At 40.6% G+C, this 20,064-nt stretch overlaps 2 protein-coding genes and 1 pseudogene across 2 annotated transcripts in view; all 3 read left to right on the top strand.

The window, feature by feature from the left end:
- Positions 1–20,064, top strand: part of LOC115014037 (sushi, von Willebrand factor type A, EGF and pentraxin domain-containing protein 1-like) — an 88,054-nt gene that overhangs the window by 3,495 nt on the left and 64,495 nt on the right. The window contains 7 exon segments of the mRNA XM_029440677.1: positions 16–168; positions 524–703; positions 1,565–1,744; positions 2,288–2,467; positions 3,001–3,180; positions 5,194–5,373; positions 6,434–6,613. Of these exon segments, the coding sequence (XP_029296537.1) occupies positions 16–168; positions 524–703; positions 1,565–1,744; positions 2,288–2,467; positions 3,001–3,180; positions 5,194–5,373; positions 6,434–6,613 (1,233 nt within the window).
- Positions 7,203–14,402, top strand: LOC115014061 (sushi domain-containing protein 1-like). The gene is made up of 9 exons (XM_029440708.1): positions 7,203–7,948; positions 8,573–8,737; positions 9,311–9,405; positions 11,145–11,331; positions 11,661–11,754; positions 12,276–12,525; positions 13,197–13,236; positions 13,640–13,733; positions 14,260–14,402. The coding sequence occupies exons 1-9, from the start codon at positions 7,894–7,896 to the stop codon at positions 14,285–14,287; spliced, it is 1,008 nt and encodes a 335-aa protein (XP_029296568.1). The 5' UTR covers positions 7,203–7,893; the 3' UTR covers positions 14,288–14,402.
- On the top strand, positions 16,856–18,183 carry LOC115014053 (zinc finger and BTB domain-containing protein 26-like; annotated as a pseudogene).

The following is a 20,064-nucleotide window of genomic DNA, read 5'->3' as shown; positions in this document are numbered from 1 at the left end:
TTATTGTTTGTGCAGACGTTGATGAGTGCAGGATCACAGGCCAGTGTGGAGAGGGAGGTCAGTGCAGGAACCTGAACGGCAGTTTTTCCTGCAGCTGCCAGCTGGGATATGAAATCCACGACGGAGTGGAGCCCTTCAACCCTCACAGAGACAAAGCCTCCTGCAAACGTAAAGCTGCACACTGAGAGTTATGAGTAGCATTAAATGGTGTCACTTTTCAAGCGTGAATATGAACGACAAGAAAAAACCTATTGATTAACAGCCAAAATGTAAGACTTTTTAGGTCCTTAATGCCATTAGTGTGTGAACCAGTCTGTTCCTGGCTGGTTGAAAGTGCTAAATAATAATAATAATAATAATAATAATAATAATAATAATAATAATAACAATAACAATAATAATAATAATAATAATAATAATAAATTGTATTTATAAAGCGCCTTTCAAAGCTAAAAGCAATCTCAAGGCACTAAATGTGCGATCCATGCAGATGGTCTGGATCTAATCTTTTTGTCCCTCTCAGTGGTGGACTGTGGCCAGCCGGCCTCAGGGGAGGACACGGTGCTGCTGTCAGTCACAGGGACCTCATACGGCAGCATGGCCGTGTTCGACTGTGATGAAGGTTTTGTGTGGAGGAGTGGAGACCGGAGCTCAGTGTGTGGAGCTGATGGACGGTGGAGAAGACTCTCCATGGTCTGTGAAGGTAACTAAACACACACAGCAAAACCAGGCTGCCTTTCTGCACAAGTAGCTTTATATAACTGCTCATGATTCAGTAAACATGCTGATATCTGTTAGTTACATGTATGACCCTGTTCACCTGTAGTGTGTACAACATGTATGACTCTGTTCACCTGTAGTGTGTACAACATGTATGACCCTGTTCACCTGTAGTGTGTACAACATGTATGACTCTGTTCACCTGTAGTGTGTACAACATGTATGACCCTGTTCACCTGTAGTGTGTACAACATGTATGACTCTGTTCACCTGTAGTGTGTACAACATGTATGACCCTGTTCACCTGTAGTGTGTACAACATGTATGACCCTGTTCACCTGTAGTGTGTACAACATGTATGACCCTGTTCACCTGTAGTGTGTACAACATGTATGACTCTGTTCACCTGTAGTGTGTACAACATGTATGACCCTGTTCACCTGTAGTGTGTACAACATGTATGACTCTGTTCACCTGTAGTGTGTACAACATGTATGAATGTTACAATACATATCTTTAAAGGAGCTTTTCTCTAAAGGAGCTTTTTCTCACACTCTTCAGCAGAAGTCTCCACTTCAGTAGCACTTACATACACCAAACTTTCCACTTTCATTCCTCTCTATATTCTGAAGCTTTGTGCAGAGGGCTTTGTTCACATGTCACTCACAGCTCATGTTATACACGCTACACTAACTACATGCAGGAGATGTTTAGTGGCTGTTGACAGAATGCAAAGAGAGATCCACGATCCCCTCAGCAGCACATGGATCATGAAACCCGACAGACTTCCTGGAGATTTCCCAGTTAATTCCTTTTCATGCAGCTTGTCTGTTTTGGCCCTCAGACGTCGACTGTGGCTCTCCCCCGGCCGTCCCTCACTCTCGTATGCAGTGGGATAAGAGCTCGAGGATGAGCACCGAGGTGCTTTATCAATGCATCTCTGGATATCATAATATTGGAAATGGAAACATATCAGTCTGTACTGCTGCTGGACAGTGGGAGAGACCGGCCGTGCTCTGCCAAGGTACAGTCTCTGTTTGATACTCTGGAGTTTTTCGGGGCGTCTGAGACTAAATACAATATTCCTAGTACTGAAAAGTAAATGTATCCAACGCATACAGATACCATGTCTTGTCTCCAGGCATGTCAAACAAAATCATACAATGTCAAAACTAATATCAACACTACGATCATTTTCATTATTGTTTAATCTGCCAAATGTTTTCTAGATTAATCGTTTGGTCTATTAAATGTCAGAAACTAGTGATAAATGTCCATCTTAGTTTCTTAAAGTCTTTAAATGTCCCAAAGATATTCATTTTAATATGATATGAAACATATTTAAGAGGCATTTATGCATTAAAAATTACTTTAACGATTAATCGAATATTAAAAAAGTTGCATATTATAGTTATTACTTTTATTTCTGTGGGTCAATCCATCCACTGGCTGTTGTTGTTTATTAATGAATTAATTTCTGCATGCGATCACGTTTCTGTCGGTGCCTAATGGTTGCAGCCTCAGTGCATCCTGCTGTTCATGTTGTGGTGCACGTTGTTCCTCGCAGAGACTTCGTGTGGACGTCCTCCCGTAGTACAGTCCACAGAGCAGGTGTGGGACAGCAGCTCAGCCCCCGGCAGCAGCGTGCTCTATGTTTGTAAAGAGGGCTTTTATAACAAAGGAGGAGATAATGAATCGATCTGTAATGAACACGGTCAGTGGACCCCCCCGACTCTGTCCTGCCAAGGTAAAGCAAACGATGATTAAAACCCCTCAAAGGATTTTCTTTGTCATTTTGTTTTGTATTTTATGTCATATTCCAGTTTTAGGAACATTTCACTTTTTAAAAAGTTTCTTTGCTGGAGGATAAACATGTCCGCGTCAAAGAACGTCGCGTCGGGTGTTTTCATTCAAAACATATTTATTTATTTTCAGAATGTAACACTTTAAATGTTATTTTCATCATAATTGTCTAACAAAATGACATGCGCCTGCACACACACACACACACACACACACACACACACACACACACACACACACACACACACACATATATACACACACACACTCGGGTGTTTTCATTCAAAACATAGCAAAACTTTTATTTAAACTTGTCAAATTGCTAAGAATTCATGACAATATAACTTGTTTTTTTACGTACTCAAAATGTATTGTATGTAATGTATTTAATCACAATGAAGATCATATCAGTGTTCACAACTAATGGTTACTGCACATTTTTCCTTTTCATTAAATTTTACAATTTCCCTCCTGTAGAAGTTGACTGTGGTGTTCCTGCACTCGTCCCTCATTCAGTCATGCTGTGGGATGAAGTGTCCACTGTGGGCTCGCAGGTTGTTTATCAGTGTAACTCTGGATATGTCCATGTCGGAGAGGGAGGTGTCTTAGTTTGTACCGCCAGTGGAGAATGGGACGGAGCCTCGCCGCTCTGTCAAGGTGATGATGAGTGTTGGTTACCTGCTGCCAATCAAAGTCATGATGTAATACATGTTGCTGTGCTGCAGTTGAGCTACTGTCATCATTCAGCTGATGGGACAAACATTTATTCAAGATGTGAGAATTGTATCTAGGATTGACTTTAAAGGAATATATAAATTACTTGTTCTGTGACAAACAAAATTCTTGAAGAAAGGTTTATTTTTCTCACAATCGTCCACGGTGAACGAAGAATAAAAAATTAGAGAAAAGTCTTGATATTGGTTAGTACTACGGTGACACACAGAGTGAACACGCAGAGAGAACACACAGAGTGAACACGCAGAGTGAACACGCAGAGTGAACACACAGAGAGAACACGCAGAGTGAATACGCAGAGTGAACACGAGAGTGAACACGAGAGTGAACACGAGAGTGAACACGCAGAGTGAACACGAGAGTGAACACGCAGAGTGAACACGAGAGTGAACACAAGAGAGAACACGCAGAGTGAACACGCAGAGTGAATACGCAGAGTGAACACGAGAGAGAACACGCAGAGTGAACACGCAGAGTGAACACGAGAGTGAACACGCAGAGTGAACACGAGAGTGAACACATTAGTGAACACGCAGAGTGAACACGAGAGTGAACACATAGAGTGAACACGCAGAGTGAACACACAGAGTGAACACATAGAGTGAACACACAGAGTGAACACATAGAGTGAACACACAGAGAGAACACGCAGAGTGAACACGAGAGTGAACACATAGAGTGAACACGCAGAGAGAACACACAGAGTGAACACGCAGAGTGAACACGCAGAGTGAACACGAGAGTGAACACGAGAGTGAACACGAGAGTGAACACGAGAGTGAACACGCAGAGTGAACACGAGAGTGAACACGAGAGAGAACACGCAGAGTGAACACGCAGAGTGAACACACAGAAAAAACACGCAGAGTGAACACGCAGAGAGAACACGCAGAGTGAACACGCAGAGTGAACACGAGAGTGAACACGCAGAGTGAACACGAGAGTGAACACATTAGTGAACACGAGAGTGAACACATAGAGTGAACACGCAGAGTGAACACACAGAGTGAACACACAGAGAGAACACGCAGAGTGAAAAGGCAGAGTGAACACGAGAGTGAACACATTAGTGAACACGAGAGTGAACACATAGAGTGAACACGCAGAGTGAACACACAGAGTGAACACACAGAGAGAACACGCAGAGTGAAAAGGCAGAGTGAACACGAGAGTGAACACATAGAGTGAACACACAGAGTGAACACATAGAGTGAACACGCAGAGTGAACACACAGAGTGAACACATAGAGTGAACACGCAGAGTGAACACGCAGAGAGAACACGCAGAGTGAACACGCAGAGTGAACACGAGAGTGAACACATAGAGTGAACACGCAGAGTGAACACGCAGAGTGAACACGCAGAGTGAACACGAGAGTGAACACGCAGAGAGAACACGCAGAGTGAACACGCAGAGGGAACACGCAGAGTGAACACGCAGAGTGAACACGCAGAGTGAACACGAGAGTGAACACGAGAGTGAACACGCAGAGTGAACATGAGAGTGAACACGAGAGTGAACACGCAGAGTGAACACGCAGAGTGAACACGAGAGTGAACACGCAGAGTGAACACAAGAGTGAACACGCAGAGTGAACACGCAGAGTGAACACGCAGAGTGAACACGCAGAGTGAACACGCAGAGTGAACGCAGAGTGAACACGCAGAGAGAACACGCAGAGTGAACACGAGAGTGAACACGCAGAGAGAACACGCAGAGTGAGAACACGAGAGTGAACACGCAGAGTGAGAACACGAGAGTGAACACGCAGAGTGAACACGCAGAGTTCATTGCAATATAACTTGTTTTTTTACGTACTCAAAATGTATTGTATGTAATGTATTTAATCACAATGAAGATCATATCAGTGTTCACAACTAATGGTTACTGCACATTTTTCCTTTTCATTAAATTTTACAATTTCCCTCCTGTAGAAGTTGACTGTGGTGTTCCTGCACTCGTCCCTGATTCAGTCATGCTGTGGGATGAAGTGTCCACTGTGGGCTCGCAGGTTGTTTATCAGTGTAACTCTGGATATGTCCATGTCGGAGAGGGAGGTGTCTTAGTTTGTACCGCCAGTGGAGAATGGGACGGAGCCTCGCTGCTCTGTCAAGGTGATGATGAGTGTTGGTTACCTGCCGCCAATCAAAGTCATGATGTAATACATGTTACTGTGCTTAGTTAGAGAAAAGTCTTGATATTGGTTAGTACTACAGTGGTACGCAGAGTGAACACGCAGAGAGAACACGCAGAGTGAACACGAGAGTGAACACGAGAGTGAACACGCAGAGTGAACACGAGAGTGAACACGCAGAGTGAACACGCAGAGTGAACATTCAGAGTGAACACGCAGAGAGAACACGCAGAGTGAACACGAGAGTGAACACGAGAGTGAACACGCAGAGTGAACACGAGAGTGAACACGCAGAGTGAACACGCAGAGTGAACACGCAGAGTGAACACGCAGAGTGAGAACACGAGAGTGAACATGCAGAGTGAGAACACAAGAGTGAACACGCAGAGTGAGAACATGAGAGTAAACACGCAGAGTGAACACGCAGAGTGAACACGCAGAGTGAGAACACGAGAGTGAACACGCAGAGTGAGAACACGCAGAGTGAACATGCAGAGTGAGAACACGAGAGTGAACACGCAGAGTGAGAACACGCAGAGTGAACACGCAGAGTGAGAACACGAGAGTGAACACGAGAGTGAACATGCAGAGTGAGAACACAAGAGTGAACACGCAGAGTGAGAACACGAGAGTGAACACGCAGAGTGAGAACACAAGAGTGAACACGCAGAGTGAGAACACAAGAGTGAACACGCAGAGTGAACACGCAGAGTGAGAACACAAGAGTGAACACGCAGAGTGAACGTGCAGAGTGAGAGCACGAGAGTGAACATGCAGTGAGAACACGAGAGTGAACACAAGAGTGAACACGCAGAGTGAGAACACAAGAGTGAACACGCAGAGTGAACACGCAGAGTTCATTACAATATAACTTGTTTTTTTACGTACTCAAAATGTATTGTATGTAATGTATTTAATCACAATGAAGATCATATCAGTGTTCACAACTAATGGTTACTGGACAAAACCAAACTTCTCATGCAAACGTAACAACTGCACATTTTTCCTTTTCATTAAATTTTACAATTTCCCTCCTGTAGAAGTTGACTGTGGTGTTCCTGCACTCGTCCCTGATTCAGTCATGCTGTGGGATGAAGTGTCCACTGTGGGCTCGCAGGTTGTTTATCAGTGTAACTCTGGATATGTCCATGTCGGAGACGGAGGTGTCTTAGTTTGTACCGCCAGTGGAGAATGGGACGGAGCCTCGCCGCTCTGTCAAGGTGATGATGTGTGTTGGTTACCTGCCGCCAATCAAAGTCATGATGTAATACATGTTGCTGTGCTTAGTTAGAGAAAAGTCTTGATATTGGTTAGTACTACGGTGGTACGCAGAGTGAACACGCAGAGAGAACACGCAGAGTGAACACGAGAGTGAACACGCAGAGTGAACACGAGAGTGAACACGCAGAGTGAACACGAGAGTGAACACACAGAGTGAACATGCAGAGTGAGAACACGAGAGTGAACACGCAGAGTGAACAAATGTATATATAAATGATCATTTCGTGGGTGAACTCTTCCTTTAACATCATTTCAACATCTACAATGACTTGCTGTCTTTTTGTTGTAGAAATCAGTTGTGAAGAGCCTGTTTTTAAAGCTCATGCTAACATGCTTTGGGACGGCACGTCACACATGGGCAGTGTGGTGTTGTACCAATGTGAGGACGGATATCACACCAGGAGCCGGAGAAACTCCTCAGTCTGTGCAGAGAGTGGACTGTGGGAGGATGTTGATCTTTGGTGTGAAGGTGCAAAGTTTGATGACAGATATATTGATGAATTACTGTTTACATTTCTGAAAATTCGTAGTATTTTGTTGCACAAAATATTTAAGGCAATAATTTCATATTTTTGGGAAAAACGGATATTTGCTTTCTGTAGATCGATAGTACGCTCATATCTGTTCAGTGTTAGCTTAGCATAAAGAAAGGACACAGGCTCAGTCCAACAGCAACAGAATGCAATTTGTCAGATAACAGACAAAATCAATCAAAGCCTTCTAATAATTACTCATTTCTAAAACTGTTCCTTTATTGGCCCAATATATAATATGCATCTCTAGCAAAAACAATCTTTTCATATAACTTTCGGTAACAAATAAACCTTTTTCCCAAAAATGCCAACTAAAATATAAGTATTACCATGCTTTGTAAATAGTTGAGGTATGAAAATGTAGTAGGGTGCCACTTATATTCTCTATAAAGTTGCATATTAATTTGAGTAATTATTATTTGCTAACATAAGAGTTTCATTATGTGCACAGAAAACATATAAAGAGAGTTTACTACTTGCTCTCATTACTCATCTTGGAGGATGTGCATGTGTTATATTTCCTGTTAACAGCACCCAGTCTGTGCTAACGTCTGTGTGCAGAAATAAGCTGCGGCCCCCCCCTAACCCTCCCCCATACTAACCTGCTGTGGGATGGCAGCGGTGCACCGGGGAGTGTGCTGCTGTATGAGTGCGTGGATGGATTTTACCAGGAGGCTGGAAATAACATGTCGACATGTTTACTGTCAGGACAGTGGGGGGAAGTGTCTGTGCAGTGCAAAGGTACAGTGATACAGTGACACGCACGGACATGCATCTATTCCCCCGTGGAAGATTCATTATTTTTAACAAGTGTTTGATATATTTGTGTTATCTGGTCAGTAATACATGCTCCCTTGTATATTGCTGTTATGGCTCTATGTTGTGTGCTTGCTGCAGGTTTTGAGGTAAATTGAGGTGAAGAATAATATTTTTCTTCTTTCACATTATCCCGAGTTGCGCTGGTGTTCGAGCATAACGATTATTTACATTGTTGATAAATTTTAAATATTTTCTAGATTGATTGTTTGGTTATAAAAATGTTCATCCAAGTTTCCAAAGTGATGTCTTTAAATGTGTTGTTCTGTCAAAAACACAAAGATATTCACTTTATTATGATATGAAACAGAGAAAATACATAAATCTCCATATTTGAGGCAGTTTTACCTGAAATATTATTTGCAGATGTATTTTCTTTTATTCCTGTGGCTGAATCCACTGCTGACTAAATGTTGCGTCATTTATTTGACGTCTTTTTACCCCCTGATGACCCAAACAAAGCTAGATATGTGTGGAACATATATATAATCAGGGCCCACACTACTTGCTGTCAGTTAACTAACACTCAGTGTCGTTGTGTTCCTTTAGCTAAATGTGGCCCGGCTCCCTTCCTCCCCAAATCCGAGGTGGTTTGGCACAACATGAGTGTCGTGATCCACCGCTGTGTGAGTGGACATCACAGCTGGAGGGGCGGCAACGTGTCTGTGTGTGGCAGCTCTGGGGAGTGGCAGACAGCGACACTGAGATGCATCGGTGAGTAAAAACCACACGAGGTTACAATGTGCATTAGGCCTGTAACAACACTGTATGTGATAACTGGACAACATGTTATTAACGTCACTCCATCAAAGGGCACATATTACATATTGTAGTTGTTATTACAATATGCGAGAGTCGCTTTTATTTTATTTTAGTTGTATTTTTAGGACGGCTGGAGAATACGGTTACTCAATGAAACTTAATCTACTGAACTAATTGTGTCTTTTAAAATGGATTTTGAGTCAGTATGATTCATGCTAGAATGCAAACAATTAACATTGTTTTTATAATGTAAAACGATTTTTTATAAATTAAAACATCCCTTTCGGTTGGTTATTACATAAAGCATGTATTGTTACATTTTCACTTTCATTTTGTAAAAAACATTTTAATATGTATTAATGTATTAAGAAATGCAGATTACATAATGTGTTGGTACAAAATAAAAGCATCTGGATTTGTATGATGCTTGTGTGATGTTACTGATGAGAACATCATTTGTAAAGAGATTTATAACATGGCTAAAGGTGGAGATGTGTTGTACCATCGCTCTCTTATCTCTGACAGAAATAAAGCCACCTGTCAGTCACCTTTGTGTCCTCAAAGAAAAATGTCTGCGCTGGAGAGCGGAGAAGTATGAGGAGGATACTGAAGATTACAAGGTGAGATCATCATCCTGCTTTTACTGCAGTTACTGTTATCGGTTATTTCAGTAATGTTCTTATTCTCTGGTTATATGTGTATGAAGAGTTTAGCATTTATCATGCAACCAATAATGTAATCATTTTCTGAAAATGTAATAATGTCAGAAAAAGAAATAACATTTGCACCTATTCTAATCAATGTAATTAAACCCAGTAATGTTTCTCATTTGCATCGCCTGAAAGTTCTGCATTTAAAAAGGGTTTTTAAGAAAAGGATCCAATCACAGATTTGTTCTAGTTTTAAAGAGAGGCCTGACCAGAAAGGTTTGAGAACCACCGCTTTACCTTAAATATAATTTCCGGGTTCTTTTTTACACCCCTGTCAATTTCCCGATAAGTCAAAGTTAGCATCACTTTGCATTGAGAAGGCCACAGCATAATTGTTTTGGCAAGTGCAGGAAATTACAACAACTGCTGGTACATGCTAGGGATTCCCTTATAATGCTACATTGTGAACAACAAATCTGTGTGGAAATTGGCAGGAGAGCTTGTTAACATTAGCAGTTAGTAGTTATCTCTTAGCTGTTAGCAGTTAGCTGTTAGTAGTTAATAATTAGCTGTTAGCAGTTAGCTGTTAGTAGTTAGCAGTTAATAATTAGCTGTTAGCAGTAAGCAGTTAGCTGTTAGTAGTTTGCAGTTAATAATTAGCTGTTAACAGTTAGCTGTTAGTAGTTAACAGTTAGCTGTTAGTAGTTAACAGTTAGCTGTTAATAGTTAACAGTTAGCTGTTAATAATTAGCTGTTAGCAGTAAGCAGTTAGCCGTTAGTAGTTAATAATTAGATGTTAGCAGTAAGCAGTTAGCTGTTAATAATTAGCTGTTAGCAGTAAGAAGTTAGCTGTTACTAGTTAGCAGTTAGCTGTTAGCAGTTAATAATTAGCTGTTAGCAGTTAGCTGTTAGAAGTTAATAATTAGCTGTTAGCAGTTACCTGTTACTAGTTAGCAGTTAGCTGTTAGTAGTTAGCAGTTAATAATTAGCTGTTAGCAATAAGCAGTTAGCTGTTAGTAGTTATCAGTTAGCTGTTAGCAGTTAATAATTAGCTGTTAGCAGTTAGTAGTTAACAGTTAGCTGTTAATAATTAGCTGTTAGCAGTAAGCAGTTAGCCGTTAGTAGTTAATAATTAGCTGTTAGCAGTAAGAAGTTAGCTGTTAATAGTTAGCTGTTAATAGTTAGCTGTTAGCAGTTAATAATTAGCTGTTAGCAGTAAGCAGTTAGTTGTTAGCTGTTAGCAGTTAGCAGTTAGCAGTTAGCTGTTAGAAGTTAATAATTAGCTGTTACTAGTTAGCAGTTAGCTGTTAGCAGCCGGTGGAGTGAGGTTACATAGTTGCACTATGGTGCGTTCAGGCTCTATTCAGTACAAATTAAAATTATAACGTTATTATGATGTGTTCAAATGTAGTCTTGTAAAACATTATTTTTGGCGAGAAACACAATATAAAATAGATATTAGAGAGGGAATTGTGACCTGTTTAACTTCCTAACAAAAACCTGTATGCAAACAGTAATAAAGGAGTTTATGGTGAAGTACTTGGGATTTGTTTTGTTTTAGTTTTTTACTGTGGTATCTAATTGGTATCGAATACCGTGGAATTTCACTGGTATTGGTATAGACTACTACATTTCTACATCCCTAGTAGAAACCAGAATTTTTCTTTGCTTCGTGTATGGAGGGTTTTGTGACTCTGACTCCTTTCCAGGTGACGTACGTGGGATCCAGAGACTTCCAGAGGTCCTTTCATGATAGGAGGAAGCAGTTTGTGAGCTCGAAGGCCGACCAGCTGGAGCTCTGTCTGAACCTGCTTCCTGTCACAAACTACAGCATCTCCATCACTGCAGTGTCCTCCAGGTTCACAGCCAGCATCACCACCAGCACCAGCTTACCAGGTACCATCGTGCAGACAACTCTTACATTTACTCTGACTAAATGTTGAAACCTGGAGTTAAGTGCTTCACAAAGAATATAGACCTCTATACATATACCGTATATGTGCATGGGGAAATAAAAATAAGATGAAATAACTGTCATATTAAGGGCCAATATAATTGTATAATGTATTTTTCTTTATACTAGTTTTGTTGTTTGTTCTTGTGTGTACGTTTTTGTATGTATGTTTGTTTGTATGAAAGGTTTTTCTATTGTAAAGCGTCTTTGAGTATCTGGAAAAAGCGCCATATAAATTAAATGTATTATTACTAACAATAACATTTGACAGTGCCTCCAGCACCAGCTGTGTACTACAGAGAATTTGAAACTCCTGTACCGACCTTGAGGCTCCGCAGATCAGCCAACACACTGGACCCAATAAGGTAACAACCGAGCATGTATGCTATATTTCATTATATATATATATATATATATATAATATCACATGCATACTAGGTCTGTCCCGAGGATATTTGGAGCTGTACTTTCTTCAAACTTGAAGTTACTTATATTATACTTTACTATTATTGTCTAATGAGGACAAGAATCGAATTTAAACGATTTTCCCTTTTTATTGAAACGGCTAAAAATTGTGCAAAAATCACATCAATAGCCTATAAACATATAAATAAACAGACTAAGGCCCAACAGATACAATGAAAGACCTGGCTTTGTTGAGACTTACTATCTTCTATATCAGGGAGAAACACACCTGTATCAACTAGCAGCAATCTAAAAGCAAAATAATTACATTTACACAACCACAATGACAAAAAATCAACACTTGTGATGCCGTCAGAAAATATGACAACAGACATTTGAAGTTTCATTAGAAAACATCAATATGAGCTTTGAAAAGACATTCAGTGCAGCCCTGCTTTATTTTTCTTTCTTCATTTTGCAGTTTGTACCAGGTGTTTGTGCTTCCTGTGGAGGGGATTGTGATGTTTGACTGTTCCTCTCCTGCGAGCTCAAACCCCAAAATAAAGTCCTCAGCAGAATACATCACTGCCCAGTTTGATGTCCGACATGTCGGGACAGAGATGAACTTCACTGTCGGGGATGGACTCGACTATGGAGGCTTCTTCAATGCACCACTGGAGAACGGCAGGAACTATTATATCATGTTACGCGCTGTCAGTCAGTGGAAATCGGTGGGTATAAAAAGGTCACACACTAACATCTGACTTTTGTCTTCAGTGGGGTCATTTCCGGGACAAGTGGTCTCGGTATTTATCGGAAACATGACACCCGGCGCAATGCTATGTGACGCTTCTTTAAGTGACTATATAATAAATAAAATCAACAGGGATTTGGACAATTATCATAATTAACTAACTAAACATACAGTTAATTGCTCTCTTCAAAGCCACCAGACTCCATTGACAAAAGCAGTAATTTTACCTCACTTATCATCATAAAACACACTTCATTCAAACTCAACAGAAACAAAATACAACTCATCAAAACTGTGTTTGTTCGTCTTTCCACTATTCCAACAATCACCATCTCTGGTTTGATCAAAATAAACCTTTAATTCAGAGAAATAGATGTTATACGCCCTTCTCAAAGCCACCGGACTCCATTGACAGAAACAGTATTTTAACCTCGCTGAATGTCTTAAAAACAACATTGCACCATATATCCCCTGCACTCAGGACGTCCTGGTGTTTTTGGCATACTGCGTTCATACTGTGTGTTGTGACATAATAAATATTTTGGTAGTATGTGTATTTGAACGCACTGATAAGTTTTGCCGGGGGTTAGAAACGTTATCAAACTTTGCAGTTTACTTGTTAAATTACCTGAATGTTTTCTTTCCTAGGCTTTAAAAAGTTCCTGCGTCCTGTGGGCTGAAGTAAGAGGTAAAATACTCAAATCAGAAAGTCATTGTTTGTTATTTTATTAATTGAGAGATATTTTGGGAAAATACATTTTACAACAGTCTGAAGATAGAAGGCAGCCTGCTGCAAATATGGGTACTGATTATTTTATTATTATTTATATTATTATTATTGACGTCTTATGTTATGCATTTTCTGACATCTTGTTTTAATATATCTTTAATCTTATTTAATCTTTTTTTACATTAACCATGGCATTCTTTGTCTATTACTACATTTGTTCTTTACATTATTATTATTATTATTATTATTATTATTATTATTATTATTATTATTATTATTAATAACAAAGTATTTTATAAAGCACTGTAAAATGTAAAAAGAAGCAGCTGCCAGTTACTCTCACAGTCTCTCCTTGTTGCAGGTACATCGTATGTTCTGAGGGTTTCTTCTCTGTCTGCGGCGGCGTTAATCGGACTGGTGGCCTTTTTCATGATGTGCGGATACAGTTCCAGCTGGTACGGAAGATAATACAATATAATACAGGGAGGGGACGATATTAGGTTTCATCGCAGGTCAGCAGAAAAATAAAAACTCACAATAAGTTGATTGTTTTGGGATAATAATCGTGAATATTCTCACGTGAGTGATGTGAAAATACGTCAGAAAAGTAAAAGACTGATTATTTTAATCCAGGAATTTCTCATGTAAGAAAGACTTTATTTGTGCAGGATTATAATTTATGATGACTTATTTAAGATTGTTTGATAGTTGTTCACTAAAAGATGTGTCCTATCTGTGATGTGATAAAAATATTATTATTGTTTATTATTACATTATTTGTTATATATAATAACAGTTATAGTGATTCCAGTAGTTTTAGTGTCATTTTAAGAGTTCAAAGATGAAATACATGCATTTCCTACATTGTTTTGTTTCCTGCATGTAGTGAAAGTTATATTTCACTAATGAAAGATGTTTTTGCACAAGTTCAGGGCTTATAATTGTAATTTATTGACCTGTTTTTTCTGTCTTCTTTTCCAGGTTTTTCAAGAGGACATGCCACTCCTAAGTGCTGATGTCATTTTATTTGTGTTGTTTTTTAATTACAGTCTTGACTTCCTATCTGTACGTTTTGTTTTGTACATTTTGTAAATAATTATAATAAACATTGTCTTTCACTGCAATTAATGATTGAATGATTATTGGATGTGAATCTTGGAACTAGAAGCAATCCAGTGTGTAGACTTTCAATTTAGTTTGATAAACCTTCTGACACGCTCCCATTATCAGAGACTACAGTTAGAGTTTGCTTTTATTTGTTTATACATATGCAATAAAAATCGGAGGCACTCTCCAGGGAATACTATATATTTATAGTTATCTATATAGTATGTATAATTTACATCCAAATCTGTCCAAAATGTCACCACAATTTGTATCATATTAAACATTTGTGTGAAATTGTCATTAGCATTTGAATTCTCTAGTTATGGCCAAAAGTGAGGTCACAGTGACCTTTGACCTTTGACCACCAAATTCTAATCAGTTCATCCTTGAGTCCAATGACACAAAGTGATGCAAAGAAATATCCAAAATCCCCTCTGTAAAAACATTCGACTAACATGTCAACAAAATGAAACAAGAATTTTAAATCTGGCTTTATGCAATGTTTACATTTCTGTACCAGAAAAGTATGCAATTTAGCACATCATTAATAAGAAAATGCCTCATTTGCTTTTTTAAACATACACTTTCAGAAAACTTGTAATGTAAAATGTACTTGCCTTAATGTAAGTAATGAACTGAGGAAGTTTGGTGGTCATGTCTGTTAGTTAAAGAATACCATATAGTGTGTGTGATCGCAGGTTATGGCCTTTGTAAATGTGAGTTATTAACACTTAACAGAAGATTGTTGTTTGTAGGCCTTTTTACCTTAATATGATTATTATACTTATGTTTAGATTTTAATAAGAGGAGGCGTAATGTTGGCTTATTTAAATCTTATTATGTAAACTTTGTACTGGGCCTTTAAAGGGGTTTCGCATCCGGAGCAGCGCGTTCATATCCCCGGACAGAGAGCCAGTGTCCTGCCGATGACAACCCATCTCTGACGGGTGTGTTTACAGAGGGTGAACAGGTACACCTCACTTATTCCTGTCGGTAAAGTAACAACATGGTGAAAGAGTTTGATATTCAGCTGCAGTGTTGCTCGTTAGCGGCCTGAGAGCTAAAGAGTGGAGGCGTAGGCCAAATGGAAAGATGGAGGCGGGTTGTGATCGATTGTTTTACATATAGCTTTAGCTAACGTTTGCACTGGAGAGTCACTTTATAGAAGATTACTTTTTGTCTTGCTGAAACACAAGAGTATTTTTCCTTTTAGAAAAAGCCAATATGTTAACATTACTTTACCGATGGCGCTAAACTAACATTGATGGTCCAGTGTACTCGGAGTAGTGCCAATCTCCGTTTAGAATTGGGACAGTTTCACATTAATGTATTTTGTGTCGACAAACCATTAGTGAAACTATAACAAGTAGATCGTTTTAAACGTGTTTTAATCACTTCATGTTAATTCGGCTTTCAGCTATAGCATTATTTAACACAATTTAATCTTTTTGCCTATTTACAGGCTACACACCACCAGGTTACCAGTTAACGTTAACTTCGCTAACAGTTAGCTAAATAACGTTAGCCTATAATTAGATTTGTTTTGTTACCCTGTGTTTGAGTCGTTAAACGCCGAACTGAACGAGTGGACAGTGCTTCCGAAAATATATTGAAACCTAATGTTTTTTGATTAACCGCTGAATAACTAACGTTAGCTAGCTTATGAGACGGACACGCTTACTCGTGTTAATTGACATGTTTTAAACCAGGTCTGGTTCTCAGTCACACTAATCCATGAGCGCGTCAGGTTTGTTATGATGATATAGTGATGATTGTGGATTGAGGCAGGTGGTGATAGTTAGTTTATTATCTTTAGTTCATGTATTGGCTTAATGTCAAATATAGTTTATATAGTGTTTAATGTCAGGAGAGACTACAGTTGTGTATTCTTACACTAAATATATTGTATTTGTATATGCAGGTAAGACTGTACAGTTAAAGGTGCAATGTGTAAAATATGATCCAAAGTAATATAGGGCAGAATGTCACCTCTACTACTGGGACCATACGAAAGGCAAACAAACTGCTGTCAAAACAACACTGCTATCTTCTAAACTTCACATGTGGGCTTCGCTACAGTTTATGTTGGCCATCTTTGTGTTTACTGTGCCACTAAACCGGGCTGTACTATCCGTGTACATTTGATAGTTTGTTTATTGGCTTGGGTCCCGGTTGGCAGAGGCGAGGGAGCTAACTGCTAACGGAAGTAAAGTCTACTCCAGACAGGCCGGGCCGGGCTACTCAGTTAGATGCTCATTCTGTAGATCTCTGCAACACAACACCGAGACGTCTTTGACACCGTTACTCTGCGTCACATTCTGTTGATAATGTTCATAATTCTGAATGTTTCAAACTAAAATTCTGTCCATATCTTACACATCGCATCTTTTTAAAGACAAAATATAAAATTCACGCTATATCTGTATTTGTCCTGAACAGGTGCGCTGGCTGCTGCTGGGCCCGGTCCACGATGGCCCAGAACCAGGGGTGATTCCTGCAATTCCCGCTTCGGCCACCATTTGGGGACTCCATGCTGCAGAAAATGAACCTCCTACGACACCAGAGACCGCTCTGCGATGTCACTGTGCGCATCAACCAGCTGGAGGTCCCCCGGTCACAAGGTAGTGTTTGCCTGCCGGCTCGTCGTTCTTGAGGGACCAGTTCATCCTTCAGCAGGACTCCAGGGAGGTCCAGATCTCAATGATCCAGGAGGCGGAGGTGGGCCGGCAGCTGCTGCTGTCCTGCTACACGGGTCAGCTGGAGTTTCCTGAGCTGGAGCTGGTGCACTACCTCACCGTGGCCAGCTTCCTCCAAATGGGCCACATTGTGGAGCAGTGCACTCAAGCTCTCAGCAAGTTTATCAAACCTGCACACAAGCTGGAGGTGGATGTGGGTACGAGGAGGGAAAAAGAAGAGGGGTCATCCTCCCAGACCAAGAGAGAGCAAGAGTGCTCTCAGGTTCGAACTGTCCATCAGGAGGAGGACGAGGAGGAGGAGGTGCAGGTTGGGGGTGACAACAATGATGATGATGTGATCATACAGCCTATGTCCCCTCTTCAGATCTTAGGCAAACGTCCAAAGCAAGGCGTGGTGGAGAGTGATATCACTATAGTAAAGGTGGAGTCTGTGTCTGACGGAGCAGAAAGCTCCATCACTGGTCACTTCCCTACCAGCCCACGTCCTTCCCTCCACTCTCCTGAGCCCCAGCACTCCCTCATCAACTCCACTGTGGACAGTCGTGGCAGTGACACGGCGGTTCCACCTGGCGTGGCCAGATACCCGCTCAGTCCTCCGCCTCCATCCCCTCCTGCAGAGAAACACAGTGTGCACCAGAGGAGCTACGACAAACCTCTGCAGTGGTACCACCAGTGCCCCAAGTGCACCCGGGTCTTCCGCCAGCTGGAGAACTACGCAAACCACCTCAAGATGCACAAGCTGTTCATGTGCCTGCTCTGCGGCAAGACCTTCACGCAGAAGGGCAACCTGCACCGACACATGCGCGTCCACGCCGGCATCAAACCCTTCCAGTGTAAAATCTGTGGGAAGACCTTCACTCAAAAGTGTTCTTTGCTGGATCACCTAAACCTGCACAGTGGGGACAAGCCACACCGCTGCAACTACTGCGACATGGTCTTCGCTCACAAGCCTGTTCTCCGCAAGCACCTAAAACAGATCCACGGGAAGAACAGCTTCGACAACGCGAATGAACGCAACCTGCACGACGGAGGGCTTGACTTTGATTTTGGGCAAATCTGAAATATTTGGACTTTTTTCAGTAGAATGTCATGTAAATGCAGACTCCCCTCAGACAGCTGGAGCGTAGCGCCCGTTATTCTTTGTGTGAGAGCACAGACCCGAGTTGGGAAGTCGCTCCTCCCACTTCGGTATGTTCATGAGCTCACACACGTGGAAGATGTGCTGTATTTTATTGCTCAAAGCGTGTAAACAACCTGTAATATCTGTTTCTGTTTATCTGTTGCTATTCAGACTCGAGGGGGCGTCACCGGAATTTCTCCAGTCGGGAACTAATTCTTCTGATTATTCAGAAATCACATGAATGCAACACAAATGTCCTATCTTGTAATGTTTGTGAAACATAATGCGTGTATCCCCCCAAAATGTACTGGGTTCTTCTTCGGTCCATGATCCACTCTTTCACTAAGTTTCATGAACATCGGGGCTGTAGCGTTTCTGTAATCAGACGGAGCTGAAGGTAGGCGGGTTGGCGGGTTGGCGGAGGTAAAGTGTCATCCTGGTGCGTTTAACTGGTGAATACAAACATGAAAGAAGAAGTTCTCCTGGTCTACATTTCACTGGAGTTTCATTACTGTCGACTGCTTTTTAATTTTCTACAATACATTGTAGATGCCTTCGTATCGTACTTGAACATTGTGCACTGAAACACAACATATTGACTACTTCATTAGTTTTATTGATAAAACATGTCTTTGTGTCCATGTTGTCCAGTGGATAAAATATCCATATGTATATTGTGTATACAGTCTACTGTAGCCTTTCTGTCTTACGTGTGTGAATATGACGACATAACTAAACGAAACTTGAAAGAGGGTGGGCAGAAAAAAGGTTTTATTGAAGGCAAGCTACGCCGGTGACAAATGGGACGCCAAAGTATCGATGGGAACTGAAATGGTTCTTTTTATACAGACTTTATATGAGATGCTATTGGACCAGAGTGACATTGTTTCTGTCCTGTGTTCATGGTTCAATGTGTGTTATAAATAAAAACTGACACTTCTCTCCACCATTCATGCACATGAGAATTCTGTTTATGGAACTACAGCACAGACTAAATGTAAATACTGCACCCCCGATGAAATGTTAAAAACTAAGTTCTGATTTAGTTTTAATACTGACGGATCTCTAATTATGTAGATCATCATTTTACAGTGAAGAAAAAGCACAAATGTTTCAGCCCCCTCAGCACGGAGGCTTTAATCAGTTAACAGTTTGCAGTGTAAGTATCTGAAGGTGTGAATGTAAATGTGTGGCGAGGCAGAACACGGGTCCGTTGTGCCGGGCGCCACTGGAGCAGTTGCCACTTTGCAAACCATTTTGTTAAATTTGCATCTATTTCTTGACCTTTTGAACATAAAGAGCGACGACATAGAACAAAACCTGCACCAGCAAACAAAGCTTCAACATTAGAGACATTTAAATACACAGGCAATAAAGTTGTTTGTGGAAAGAAAAGTTAACATCGCTGACGGAGAACCAAAAGGACATTTATTTTAAATTAGACAGAAAATTATAAAAACTTTTATTCTTTTATGTCACATCTTCATTGTATCTTAATTACTCAAACTGTAAGATAACTAAAAATGGCAACCATACTTGTATATCCCACATCCCATTACAGTTCAGCCGACGCTTTTGTCCAAAGTGACAATAAGTGCGAAGAATCCTGCAGGAACATCCGCTTCAAACAGGTGAAATCCTTTACGTGCAGAACAACAGCTTCAATAAGACACAGAAAGTTCAACATACAGAAACCATAGAGTATGAATTCAACTATTAGCTACACACATGTTTTTACCAGCCTTTAACTCCGGCTGCACAACATGCTGATTATTATTCATCGTGACCCTGCACGTTAAACACATCGAGAGGGACTCAGTAAAACACTATTAATATTGTTCTATTGGTGCCTTTTGTTAAAGT

The sequence above is a fragment of the Cottoperca gobio genome, chromosome 9, assembly GCF_900634415.1.
Source record: "Cottoperca gobio chromosome 9, fCotGob3.1, whole genome shotgun sequence".
Classification (NCBI taxonomy): domain Eukaryota; kingdom Metazoa; phylum Chordata; class Actinopteri; order Perciformes; family Bovichtidae; genus Cottoperca; species Cottoperca gobio.
Note: the sequence above shows the minus strand (reverse complement) of the source record. Positions and strands in the feature narration are given on the sequence as shown.